A 14,828-nucleotide genomic window follows, 5' to 3' on the forward strand; every position below is an offset into this window, starting at 1 on the left:
ACAGAATTTTAACAGGTAAACATGGAACATCTGCTATTGTTATCACAACTCATTTTGATCAGATCTATGAAGAACGCTGTTACACAACACACTCATGACTGTCTTGATATGAATATATCAAACAATATGCAAGAGTTTCTTTGCTATCATCTCAAAACACCACCTAGTATACTCAAGTATTCTCTGAGAAAATAAGGTGAGTTGTATAAAATACTTTCATGGAATATAGAAAATCAACATGTCTCTCTCTATACGGAACTTTGAAAACTTGAAGAAGAAGTAAATGAGTCAACAAGTCTGTGCTCTCTGGCCATAGTCACAAAAATAATGAACATGAGTTTTAAACAGTCACTGGACTCACAAACCTACCTGAAAGTAGTTTTCTTATAAATGTATGTGTCTATCATACACGTAAAGATCCTACTTCTTTGTTAGATATGAAGAGATGAACAAATGAAGAATTGGTCAAGAAAACAGAATGCACATCAGTTACCACAGTGTGTAGCTTAAAGAAACAAAAGGAAATGTTCGTAATTTGTTATCATTTGGAATTAATATTTTTTCATTATATTGTCAATATACATAATAAGGATATAGTATGTGAGAAAACAATCTATTTTCAATAAAGGGAAAATGTTTCATATGAAACTTAAAAAACAATAAAAACATTTAAATTGTCCTCTTTATATAAATTATTCTTTTTTTGAAAAAACACTTTTCTTATAACTCAATTCCTATATTCCTATATTTTATATATATACATGTATATATATATATCATGAAGAAATCTGAAATAAAAGTGATTAGGTTTATTAAAATTGTCTAATTAATGACCTCTCAGTATCTTCATAGTGTAATTTTTAGTAGTAGCAGTTCTAAATATGGGTGCCCAATGTTGTGATAGATGCTCAATGCTTGATATTGGATTAAACTTTAACTGTGGTATAGATATAAAGAAATCAAAGGGCAGTATATGGCATTTGCATGGATACAAGTGAGGGACAGGACGTTCACAAGTATATCTTCCAAATATCCGATAGAACACAAGGCATTAAATTTCTACACTTCAGGAAGGATTGTCTGAATGCTTCCAACGCACCAGACAGATGGGGGGAAACATTTATTACTTTTGTAAAAATGTGTATGTGTCAAGGTTTGTTGGGTAAAACCAGAAATAAGATGATTTACAGCGGCAATCATAGTGAAAGCTGCAGCCTCTGAGAGAATGGGAGTGGTATACCACAGAGCTCTCTGTTCTGTGTACAGGTAATTGCATTTCACCTACACCTCAGTCAGTTACAGGGTTGTTTTAAAGGGTGGCTAACTAATGTTACTCCATGCTCAATATATACCCTTCATATAGTAGACATGTAAAACTATCAATTGTTGCATAATTGAAACACCACCTCTTTGTTCCTTTTGTATCGGTTTGATTTTCAATCACTGACTGAGAACTTTCTTATAGGCAATGACAAGAAGGTTTTCCTCTGAATACATTTAGCACTCAATGAAAAGAAAAGAATATTTTATTATAGATTATTTTGTTCACTAATTACTTAAATGTTATTTTTCAAATCTATAATCTCTGGAAAATTAATAGTATCTAGCAAAAGTAAGTATGCATTCACAACCTCTTTGAGATACAAATCCACTTCCCTCATCAAAGGTTCAGGAAACAGGTCAGAGAGATAAGTCAGAGGTAAACATCTGAGTGTGTGAACTTGAGTCTCAGCCTGAGGACACAAACATGGAAGGTGAAAACTGACTAATGCATTATTCCTCTGACCTCTGCACATGGGCACTCACACACACAGTAGTAAATAAATGCAAAAATTTTAAAGAATGAAAAGCAATCACATCTATATATTTCATCCATAAAAATTACTTGTTAAAGATTCAATTATTTAAGTTAGTTTAACATAATTTGCTTATTTAAAGTAATTTCATTCATATTTGTCATTACATATTGTTCTAATTGCTCCCTCTCTCTCCTTTCAGTCTCTGGATAGTTCTTTTCTTTATCCTAGATGCTCAACCAATCTGGATTAGAATAATATTTTAAATCTTAGGAAATATTGGGTCAAATATAACTGAAGCTTTGAAAGACAACATAATAATAGACTTAACGCTTGTGTTCTCAAATTCTTCTATTAGAATTACTTTGTTATTTACTTTCTATCTCTTTTCTTCTATGTCCTTTACAAGTTATAAACCTCTGTATATGTGTATGTGGCAGAGAAGAAGAGAGGGAGAAAGAGAGAGACAGAGAAAGAGAGAGACAGAAACAGAAGGAGAAACAGAGAGAGAAAGGCAGATGAGATGCTATATAAAAAAAATATTTAAGAAAAATTTTCTTTGTATGCTAAAAAGATAGATAATAGCGTTAGCCCTCTCAACTTCAGTGAATATGTTAAAAAATAATATTAAATAGAGAAATTAAGAGGTATTATTACTTCCCAGCCATTGAGGAATATTCGAAGAACAGACAGCAAATCTCAAATGAGAAACTCTAGATGGGGAAAGCCTAGCAAAGGATGCCTACATCTGCTTATGCTTAAACTAGAGAGCTCCCTGTGACACTTTGTTACCTGCTGTGAAACTCCTGCTTTCATTTCCCACTGCGGTTCTTAGCATGGGCTTCTGAGATCTATTTATGTGTGTTTCTAAACCATAGAGATTCTCCCTGAGGAGAAGTTATTATTACCAGGTAACTGTTGAGAGTCTAATGAGGTGATGTTTGATGGTTATATAAACTGCCAGGATCAATTTGTGTTAAACTGAGATTTATTTATTTGTTGTATAAGCAAGTAGAGTGGAATGTGGATAGATGAGCACATTGACATGAATGAGACCTTATGATCTAAGCAATCCATATCACCTCTTGATAGACTGATAAAGTTTGATTTTATGTCAATTTACAAATGTGTAAAAGTACTGAAATATAAAGAGTGCACTTGCAGGAAGTAAAACCAAGACACATATTAATAATGAGTGATTTATTGTAATACCCAAAATACAGTATTCATTTAAATCCTCCTGACAAATCTTATTCCCTTCACTCACACATAGACTTTAATGCTGTTAGCACTTCTCTTGTACTTTCCTTCTGAAGAAATGCTTCTGTACTGCTATGCTTATTTATTTTTCACAACCACACACATATGTATGTATAATATATGAATACACACACACAGACACACAGACACTCACACACACACACACACACACACACACACATAGGGAGAGAGAGAGAGAGAGAGAGAGAGAGAATTTTTTTTTAAGGGAATTTTTTACATCTTTGTTCCTCAAGCTATAGATTAACGGTTTCAGCATAGGTATAACTTGGCTGTAAAATATAGAAGTTACTTTATCAATGTCAAAGGAATGAATGGACGTAGGCTGCAAATACATGAATATCAAAGTCCCATAGAAGACAGCGAGTACTGTCAGGTGGAACCCGCAGGTAGAGAAAGCCTTCCTTTCGCCCTCAGCTGAGTTCATTCTGAGAATAGCAGCAAGAATGAATAGATAGGACACAATGACTGCCAGAAGAGAAGAAAGCAAATTAAAAGCTGATAATGTTAAAATCATCACCTCAATTTCATGAGTATTTGAGTAAGCCAAAGATGACAAGGGGAGACCATCACGGTAGAAATGACTGATAACATTGGGGCCACAGAAGGACACAGTGAAAATCTTTGTGGTAAGCAGAAGACCATAAAGGTAGGGAATGGTGACTAGTGTCCAGCATACTCTTTGTGGCATAATGACAGTGTAGAGTAGTGATTTGCAGATGGCAACAAAATGGTCATAAAACATTGCAGAGAGAATAAAAAATTCAGCAACAATGAACATATCAAAGAAGCACATTTGGGTAGCACAAAAATAAAATGGTATTGTATTCTGATCTACAATAAAATTTCTTAACATTTTGCGTCTCACAGCAGTTGAATAGCCAAGATCTATAGTAGCGAGATGTTTGAGAAAGACGTACATGGGTGTTTGCAGCCTGGAATCCACCATGGTCAGGATGATCATGCCCATGTAGACCATCAGTGAGATCAAGTAGATGATGAGGAAGAGCCCAAACAATGGTGCCTGCAGCTCAGGACGGTCAGTGATGCCCATCAGGATGAACTCAGTCACCACTGTGAGGTTGTGGGTCTCCATCCAAATATATGGGAAAATCTATTCTGAGTAGAGACCATTACACAGTCAATAGATTTCAAATATCATATTACTAAGACTACCTTAAATAAAATATTTGCAAAAATGTTGACTACTTTTTAAAATAAGCCTATTTACCATGATATACAATCATTCATGCACATCTAGACACACAATTACAAACATGTGACTTTAAATAAAGACACGGATATGTATCTTTGATCCTCAATCAATGGCAAATTTATTAGAGATTGACATAATTCATTGCCAACAACACTGGCTTTCCCCAACTTTGATGAAAGTTATACCTTTTATCAAATATTAGACATTAGTTAATCTTGAAAGAAAATTTCTATATCAAATGTTCAACCCTGACAGTATACAAACTCAAACTCTGTTACTCTTGGTATAAATTAAGCTGAATATGCATATATGTATACATATATGTATGTATTTCATATATGTACATATATAAATATATGCGGAAAATAAGATTAAGTCTTCAAAATGTGAATAATTGGAATTGTAGGTATTTGGATTTATGTACACATTGATCAAATTTATTTTTATTTTATTTGTATTTCTGATATGATTAGTACCATGGTCTGACACTTGATAATTATATATTTGGAGTAACATGTATGATGTATGTATGCCATACATAAATGCACCAAAATTTTTTAAATGCACATACAGCTAAATTTCTGTGTAGATCTACAGAATTTTAAGATGTAACATGGAACATCTTCAGTTATTTTCCCAACTCATATTGATCAAAGCTATGAATAAGAGTAGTACTGAACACCTAATTTAGAAATATCTTGATATGAAGATACCAAACAGCATGTAAGAATGTCTTTGCCATCCTTTTTCACACTACCTATTATACACAAATATTCCTTGGGAAAATAAAGTGAGATGCATAAAACACTTTTTGTCATAAATAAATTCAAGAAGTCTCTGTATGTACCTCTGAAAACCTGAAGTAAATGATCCAACAACTTTGTACTTTCTAGCCTTAGTCAAAAAATGATGAACTTGGATTTTAAACAGTCTCTAGACACACAAACCTACCTGCAAGAATTTTCCTTATAAATGTATGTGTGTATCATGCACAATAGGATTTTACTACTTTGTTAGATCTACAAAAATGAGCAAAGGAGAAGCTGGTCATGAAAACAGGTACACCCAAGATGTCACAGTCTGTTGCTCTAAGAGACAAGATGCAATTTTCATAGTTTTCTCTAATTTTGAATAGATGTTTTGTTCATAACTATGTTAATAAACATGATAAGGATATATTATATAAGAAAACACTCTATTTTCAATAAAACAAAAATAAAACTTTTTTCATTCAATGCTTTATTGGAAAGGCTAATGGTACAGACTTTTGACATGGTCTTTAGTGAGGGCAGTTAAGATGTATACAATGCTATGTATGTTGTGGCCTGTGCTGTGCATGCTGTGACCCATTTCATGTATGGGATGGTTCTTTTTATTTATTTATTTATTTATTAAAAATTTCCACGTCCTCCGCGCCTCCATTTTCCCTCCCCCTCCACACCTCCCCTTCCCTCTCTAGTCCTAAGAGCAGTCAGAACATTTGAGCACTAAAAAATACTAAAAACTAAAAATAGATTTTTTTATACAAATTTGTCTTTTGTTATAGCAACACTTTTGATTATAACTTAAGTGGTTTTTATGTCATGATTCAGACACAATATATACCTAATAACCTACAAAAGTATAAGGAGGTCTTGAAAAAATTAAGGAAGTTTATTAAATTTTGCTTATTAGCAAAATCTGGATGTTCCCCATTTATAAAGAGGTACTATATTACAATAATGTAACTTTTAGTATTTGCATTTCTAAATATGATTGCCCAGTGTTGTCATAGATATTTAATGCTTGATACTGGATAAAACTTTAACTGTGGTGTAGATATCCCTAAACGAAACCAAGGTTCAGTATGATGTCTTTTGCATGATGCAACATCTTTCTGTATCATTAGGTCGCAGGACCGTCTTTCAAATATGACATAGAACACCATGCAATACATTTCTCTATTCCAGAAAGGCATGTCTGAATACTTCCAATGCACCAGAGAGAAGGGAACAATTATTACTTTTGTAATATATATATATATATATATATTTTCTCGGTAAAACCAGAAATAAAATGATTTGCAATAGTAATCATGGTAGAAACTGCAGTCTCGAAGGAAAACGGCTGTGAAATTCCCCAAATCTCACCATTCTGTTTACAGGTGATTGCATTTAAGTTGCACATCACTCACTTAAAACGCTTCAAATAATCAATTTAAAAACATCTTTTATTGCAGAACTGAAAATCACTCAATCTTTGTCCCTTTCATATTGATTTACTATTCAATTATATATATATATGTATATATATGTGTATATATATATACACACACACATACATACACACACACACACACACACACACACACAAACTTACGTACAGGTACTGGCAGTCAATTTTATTATAGGTAAGGAAAGACAAAAATGGTTTCCTCTGAATAGATTTAGTACTCAGTGAAAAGCAAAATATACTTTTTATAGATTGTTTTGTTCACTGATTACTTGAGTGTTATTTTTCAAGCATAATTTCTGCAAAATTGATAGTATTCAGTACAAAATAAAGAAACTTTCCCATTGTCATAAAGGTATGAAGGGTGTCTCTTGACACTCAAGTAATGGTGTTTACACCTTTGTGAAACACAAACTCCAGTTCCACATAAAAGCTTCAGGATATTGGTCAGAGCGTCTGTCCAGAGAGAAAACCTCTGAGTGTGGGGAGCTGCATATGAGCCTGCAAGAATGGAAGGAGTGTACAGTCTCAAGCTCTTGTCCTCTAATCCAGCAGAAGTGTACTTACAGATAATCAATCAAAAATAAGTAAATAATGAAGAAATAAATATTATAAAAGTTAAAATATTGAAAAGTAGTCAAATGTATACCCTTACTCTATGAAAATTACTTCTAAAGTTTCAGTTACCTGATTTAGATTAATATAATAGGTTTTCTTGTGGCATTTCATTCATGTGTATCATCAAACATTGTCATAATTTTTCTTTCTCATCTTCCAGACTCTGGATAGCTCTTCTCATCCTAGATGCTTTGTCACTCTGGGCTACTACAATTTTTGTAGGTGTTCTTTAGTAATTCTCTGGCCAACTATAACTTAGGAAGGAATAGAAAGCATAATGATGTACTTAAAACTGCTGTTCTCAAATTATTTTCTCTAAATAAAATATCTCATTTTATTCATTTTCTATCTCTTCTAATATAGACCATTCACTAGTTATAAAATTGTGTGTGTGTGTGTATGTGGTTGTGTGTGTGTGTGTGTGTGTATGTGGTTGTGTGTGTGTGTGTGTGTGTGTGAGAGAGAGAGAGAGAGAGGGGGGGGGGAGAGGAGGTATTTTATAAAAATATATCTGTATATGATTAAAAGATAGTAGCATTTGACCTCTCAATCTCAGTGAAAGTGTACAAAAACAACATGGAATGCAGAAACGAAGAAGTACTATTTCTTTTTTTTCTTTTTTTATTCATTTATTTATAAAAAATTTTCACTTCCTCCCCTCCTCCCAATACCCTCCCATTCCCCCCACTCCCTCTCCTCCTCCCTCCCCAGTCCCAATAACAGTCAGGGCTTCCTGCCCCTTGGGAAGTTCAAGTTCCTCCCCTACTCCTAATACCCTCCCACTCCCTCCTCTCCTCCCTCTCCAGTCCCAAGAGCAGTCAGGAGAGAAGGGAGAGGGGGAGGATTGGGGATGACTTGGGGGAATGGAATGAGGGGAGGGAGGAAGGATGGATGTGGGAGCGGTGCGATGTGTATCTCAACTAAGGGAGCCATTTTGGGGTTTGCAAGAGACTTGATTCTGGAGGGGTTCCCAGGCCCAAGGAGAGGTTCTCAGATTGTTCCTTGGGCAGCAGAGGAGAGGGTGCCTGAACTGGCCTTAGCCCATAATCATACTGATGAATATTTTGCATGTCACCATAGAACTTTCATCTGGCGATGGATGGAGATAGAGACGGAGACACACATTGGAACACTGGACTTAACTCCCTAGGTCCAAATGAGAAGCAGAAGGAGGGAGAGCGTGAGCCATGAAGGCAGGAACGGAGGGAACCTTCATCCGAGGATGGATGGGGATAGAGACGGAGACCCACATTGGAGCACAGGACTGAGCCCCCAAGGTCCAAATGAGGAGCGGAAGGAGGGAGAACATGAAAAAGGAAGTCAGGACCTCGAGGGGTGCGTTCACCCACTGATACAAGGAAACTGGTCTGGTGGGAGCTCACCAGGGCCAGCTGGACTGGGACTGAACGAGAGTGTGATTAGGCTGGATTCTCTAAATGTGGCTGACATGGGGGCTGATAGGGAGGCCATTGACAATGGCGCTGGGTCTTGCTTCGTCTGCATGTGCTGGCTTTCTGGGATCCTGGTCTGTTTGGATGCTCACCTTCCTGGACCTGGAGGGAGGGGGGAGAAACTTGGACTTCCAGCGGAGCAGGAGAAGTACTATTTCTTTCTAGGCATTGCAGAAAATTTGTAAGAATAGACACTGAATCAGAATTAGAATCTCTATATGGGGAAAGTCTAGCAATAGATGGATTCCCATATCTTCTTATGCTTAAACTACAGAGCTCTGTGAGATACTTTTTTTTTCCTGCTGTGAGACTTCTGACTTATTTCCTACTGTGGTCCTTAGAATAGGTTTCTGAGGTCTATTTATGTGTGTTTTAAACCCTAGAGATTTTCCCTCATGAGATGCCCAAAATTTTAATTACGAGCAAACTTTTGAGAGTCTAATGATATGACACCTGGATGTTCCAAACTCTCAGGAACAATGTGCATTCAGATATTTGTTGTGACAGTATACAAATAAAATTAAATAAAAATTGCAATTACATAGGCAATTTGGTGTGATTTGAAGTCTTTCTGTATATTAAGAACAAAACATTTGTTTGGCAAATCTAATTTAGAACACTTTGTAGGTAACTTGAAAACCAAAGTTAATATGTGAACACATCCAATATCTCATAGACTAAAATATAATGGAATAGATATTATCATTTTGCTGAATATTTTGAATACTAACATTTATTGACTAAAAAGAGATGGTAAATAAGACAGTTCAGAGTGAAAATGCTGGAAAAAGCTGTTTGTTTAATCTACAAATAAATAGTATGGTAAAAATGCTTTCAGTGTTCTGTGAATAAATTTTTTATTATAGATAATTTCCCACAATATGTTTTATATGTGCATATGAAAGTGTTACCATATATAACTTGGGAAAATTTTCAACAGATGCTTTGTTTCTATTGTATTTGCTTTAGATTGCTATGCTGAAAACGCAAAAAAGAACTGTACATCCTAAAGATCATATTTTCTAAATGTAAAGACAAAGTTCTGTTCTGTCTAAAATGTTAAAAGTAAATGGCAAGAGCCAAATATTTTTTTCAGAGATTCATAGTAGTTTTTCATCTACTATGATGATCCTGACAAAATGATGTAGTCTTGAGGAAACTTTAAAGATTTATATTCAAAGGTAAGAGTGTCTCCCAACACACATCACAGAAGGTTTTTTATTCCAGTAAATAGTGACTAAAAGAGACCCAAACTGCTCAGGGTGTGAACGATAAAAGACTTCAAAATACTCAGCCCTATTAGATCAGTCCCCTTGTATCAGTGGGTGAACGCACCCCTCGCGGTCCTGACTCCCTTATTCATGTTCTCCCTCCTTCTGCTCCTCATTTGGACTTTGGGGGCTCATTCCAGTGCTCCAATGTGGGTCTCTGTCTCTATCTCCATCCATCACCAGATGAAGGTTCTATGGTGATTTACAAAATATTCATCAGTATGGTTATGGACCAAGGCCAGTTCAGGCACCCTCCCCTCTGCTGTCCAGGGAACAATCTGGAGACCTCTCCTTGGACCTGGGAACCCCTCTAGAATCAAGTCTCTTGCAATCCCTAAAATGGATCCCTTAGTTGAGATATATACTTCCCTGCTCCCATATCCATCCTTCCTCCCTTCTTCCCATCCCATTCCCCCAAGCTTTCCCCAATCCTCCCCTACTCCCTTCTCTCTAATGAGAGCTCACTAAGGCCAGCTGGACTGGGACTGAATGAGCATGTGATCAAACAGGATTCTCTGAATGTGGCTGACAAGGGGACTGTCTGAGGAGCCATTGATAATGGCACTAGGACTTGTTTTGTCTGCATGTACTGGCTTTTTGGGATTCTAGTCTGTTTAGATGCTCACCTTCGTAGTCCTGAAGGGAGGGGGGAGGAACTTGAACTTCCCACAGGGCACGAAACCCTGACTACTCTCAGGACTGGAGAGGGAGGAGGAGAGTGAGAGGGGGGAGTGGGAGGATATTGGGAGGAGGGGCGGAAATGGAAATTTTTATAAATTAATAAAAAAAAATACTCAGCCCTAAATGTGACATCTGTGTCACACTATGTGCTACCAAGTATCATCCTAGGAGAGGTATGGGTCTTAAAAGAGTATAAGCATCAGGTGCAGCCCATGATAATTGGCAAACTCTGGTTTCCAGACCCATCAGGGCTGCTGTGCTAATGAATTGAAAGTGACTGTGACTTTGTGCGCAACAATGACAAGAGATCATGCCACAAAAGTGTTAAAGCACGAAGGCATAATTGGTGAGGGAGTACTAACCCTAGCTGAGAATCTATTGATGCTATGTTATGATTGCTTAATAAGGGAGATTCATTGTTCTTCAAGGATATGCCCCCAAGGAAATACCCATACCCAGCTGCATACAAATTTTAAAACCTTACTATGTGTATTTTCTTTTTATCAAAACATAATACATAGCTGGTTTAGCACATTGACTCTAAAGGAATTTCAGTATTTTCTATGCATTCAGATATATCCTTATTTTAAAGTATATCCATTAATTGGGACTATTACAACTCTTTAAGGAGAACTGTTTTTAACCTCAATAATGAAACTTTTGAGTGTAGATTTTCTTTACTAGGTAAAATATTGATTTTAATTGCTAGGCAATACTCTGAGCAAATCAGAATTTGAAGAAAAATAACATGGGATTTTTACTCGAGTAAAGAGGCAGCATGTTTATTAAATGAAATATCTAACAAAAATGGTACACTTAATCTTGACATTTTAGATTGTAGCCCCCCAAATTGTTCAGATATTTTGGAGTTCACTCTAACTAAAGAAACAGCACTTGAAGGTTTGAATACACTACAAATACCTCTAATTCACTTGTTTATATCTACTTAACCATTAGTGATAAAACCTACAGGAAATGTCCCAGAGGGATTGTATTTCATTATCTTTTAGTTAGAAATTAACAAAGTGAAAATGTGCTGAATTAAAATAAAAACTAAACAAACAGCCAAACAAACAAAAATTCTGGAATAAAGCCTTTTCTGTCGCTGCTTACTGAGAGAATGGTTTTGAGCACTATTTACAACACTGCAGATCAGGAGGATTTATGATGTAGAATTGCTTTTCCCATGCGGTTTGGAGGGTTTTTTCTTTGTGACAATACAGTGTTCAAATTAATTGGCAAGTTTATTAAATTAAACTATTATTAAGTTTTAATAGTTTACTACATGCTGCTTATGTAAATATTGTACTATATATATTCAGATGATACACAATAATGTTTATCAAAGATTGCCCAATACTCAGTCTCTAGTGCAAGAATGACAAAGCTTGATAATTTATACCCACTGTAAATATTACATTTTCATATTGTTAATATCAGCTTTATTACTGGCAATGATTTTATTTAACACAAATATTTTAAAAGTTATATTTTTCTACAATCTGATAATGTTATAAGATTTGATTTGTTTCAAACCCACAAAATGACTGTCAAACAAAACCTAAAGTCATTTCTTTATTGGTGATTTTGTGTTTTTTCATTGTTCAAGTCACTCTATGTAGTTCAGATTGACTTCAGACTAACTATGTAGCCGAGACTGACCCTGGAATCCTCATCAACCTCCCGTCACATTCCAATTAATTACAGAACAGGCTTTTCATTCAATTATCAAAACTTAGCATTTGACTTACAAGACATAAAATTCCCATCTAAAAAGTAAATGCCAAATAATTCAGTAAAGAGAAATGAGGGGTAATGAATTAAGATAAATACAACAGCAAGATAAAATAAAGTAATAGGAGTTCCCATGGAAAAATCCAGCCATGATGTTACACACACATACACACACACACACACACACACACGCGTGTGCACTTGTACAGCATTAATTGATACATTGTAAGTATGAGCTATTTAAACACTGCACAGCAATAAATGATACATTGTGATTATGGGCTGTTTAAACACTAAATATATGATTTTAATTAGTGCAGCTGCAATCATATCTGAAGTGATGTGAAAGGGAAATAAATAGAATCAGGGGGTAGGATTCTCAGTGACAGGAAAGCACCTGTGCTCTCTGATATTACTGGGACCATAATATCAAAGTAACAAACTTCACTTACTCAATATTGTGATCAAGATATTTTTACAATACAAATCATACAAATGTGTATGAAAAGCAAATAAATACAATTACTAAAATAATTACCGTGCATTTTAATATAAATAAATGCAAAGATACACATGAACACCAGACAGTTCACTGCAAAGTTAAGTTGACAAATCTTATTTAAATCTTACAAGAAACCTTTCCTTAACTTTCTTCATACATTAATAAAACCACATTGTTACCCTCTTTAAGTCTGCAGTCTTTAAAATGTTTTTCTGTGCTACCTTCTTTCTTAAATTTTTTGTCTATAATCTTTCTCCTCTTCAGAGAAGGGTAGTTTTTCTTTAGTCTTTTCTTCACTGAAACATACAAAGCACTTAAGTTTACTTGAGGTGGAATAAGATGACCTTTAATTCCTGTGACTTCTATGAGAAGTAACTGCATACAGTTTTCCCTGTCTTTCTGAGAGCATGTTTTACATCTTTATTCCTCAAGCTGTAGATCAAGGGATTCAGCATAGGGATGACCAGGGTATAAAAGATGGAAGCTATTTTGTCAGTGTTGAAGGAATGACTGGACTTGGGCTGCACATACATAAATATCAAAGTTCCATAGAAGACAGTGACCACTGTCAAGTGAGACCCACAGGTGGAGAAAGCCTTCCTCCTCCCTTCGGCTGAGTTCATCTTGAGAATAGCTCTAAGAATGAGAAGGTAGGAGACAAGGATCACCAAAAGGGAGGAAATCAAGTTGATAGCAGATAAAACTAAAATTATCATTGCGGCTTTATCTGTATTTGAGCAGAGCAGAGATATCAAGGGCAGGCCATCACAGTAGAAATGATGGATGACATTGTAGCCACAGAAAGATGAGGTGAAAATATTTATAGTAACTATGAGAGAAACAAATAAACTGTAAACGTAACGGACTGCCACCATCACCCAACATAGAGTTTGTGACATGATGACATTGTAGAGCAGAGGGTTACAGATGGCTACATAGCGGTCATAGGACATCACAGAGAGGATGAAAAGTTCACAAGCAATGAACAAAAGAAAGAAGGATAACTGTATAGCACAAAGATGGAATGATATTGTATTGTGAATGACAACAAAATTTGCTAACATTTTAGGTCCAATAGCAGTCGAATAACCAAGATCTGTGATAGCCAGGTGTCTGAGAAAGAAGTACATCGGAGTTTTTAGCCTGGAGTCTACCATGGTTAGGATGATCATACCCAAGTTTCCCACCAGCGAAATCATATAAATGATTAGGAACAGTCCAAACAATGGGGCCTGCAGCTCAGGACGGTCAGTGATGCCCATCAGGATGAACTCAGTCAAAACTGTAAAGTTGTGGGTATCCATCTGTGTTCATTGGAAAATCTGTCAAGAGATTTCAAATATTATCATATTTGTGGGTTTTTATTAGTATTATATTGTATTCACATATTTTAATTTAATTTGTGAAAATAAATATATTTTTAAAAAACATGTACAAATGTAATACCATTTAAGATGCATGCCAGTAGTAATACACATAAATGCCAAATACTTTTAAAATGCACTCAACTCTAGTTATGTGTGTAGATCTAGAGATTCTTTAGACACACAGGTAGAACATTCAGAGTTATTAATAACAATCTATAATAATCAGGTGCAATCAATAATTTTCTTTGTCTGAATTAACTAAAGGGCATGTAAGTAAGTATATCTGTGCAACCCTCTTACACACACTGACCTATGATGTACCACAGTCTTTGGGAAAATAAGGTTGTATGCATAAAATATTTCCACATATATAATACAAAGAGAACTCTGGATGGCCTATTCAAAACCTGAAGTATGAGTAGGTGTGTAAACCAAAGAGTCTGTGCTCTCCAGCCATAGCACCCAAAAATGATGAACACATGGATTTTAAACAGTCACTAGTTACACTAACTTACATGAAAGATTTTTCCTTATAAATATCATTGTGCACATCCTTCAGGGTTGGGAATCTTTGTTAGATCTGTAAATACAACTAAGGATTAGAAAGACAACATAATGACACACAGAACATTTGCTTACTCAAATTCTTTTCTGTAAATAAAGTCATGTCATTTTATTTACTATCTAGCTCTTCTTATCTGGG

General features: G+C 35.4%; 2 protein-coding genes across 2 annotated transcripts; both read right to left on the reverse strand.

Moving 5' to 3' along the window:
- Window positions 1-1,728: 1,728 nt before the first annotated feature.
- On the reverse strand, window positions 1,729-4,170 carry LOC148121726 (olfactory receptor 8K3-like). Its single transcript, XM_087907549.1, has 2 exons — window positions 3,237-4,170; window positions 1,729-1,733 (listed from the first exon to the last, which is right to left on the reverse strand). The coding sequence occupies exons 1-2, from the start codon at window positions 4,168-4,170 to the stop codon at window positions 1,729-1,731; spliced, it is 939 nt and encodes a 312-aa protein (XP_087763675.1).
- Window positions 4,171-13,120: 8,950 nt separating this feature from the next.
- On the reverse strand, window positions 13,121-14,062 carry LOC125407263 (olfactory receptor 8K3-like). Its single transcript, XM_048444727.3, has one exon. The coding sequence runs from the start codon at window positions 14,060-14,062 to the stop codon at window positions 13,121-13,123; it is 942 nt and encodes a 313-aa protein (XP_048300684.3).
- Between the last annotated feature and the right edge of the window lie 766 nt (window positions 14,063-14,828).

Source organism: Myodes glareolus, chromosome 6, assembly GCF_982192425.1.
Source record: "Myodes glareolus chromosome 6, mMyoGla1.1, whole genome shotgun sequence".
NCBI classification, from domain to species: domain Eukaryota; kingdom Metazoa; phylum Chordata; class Mammalia; order Rodentia; family Cricetidae; genus Myodes; species Myodes glareolus.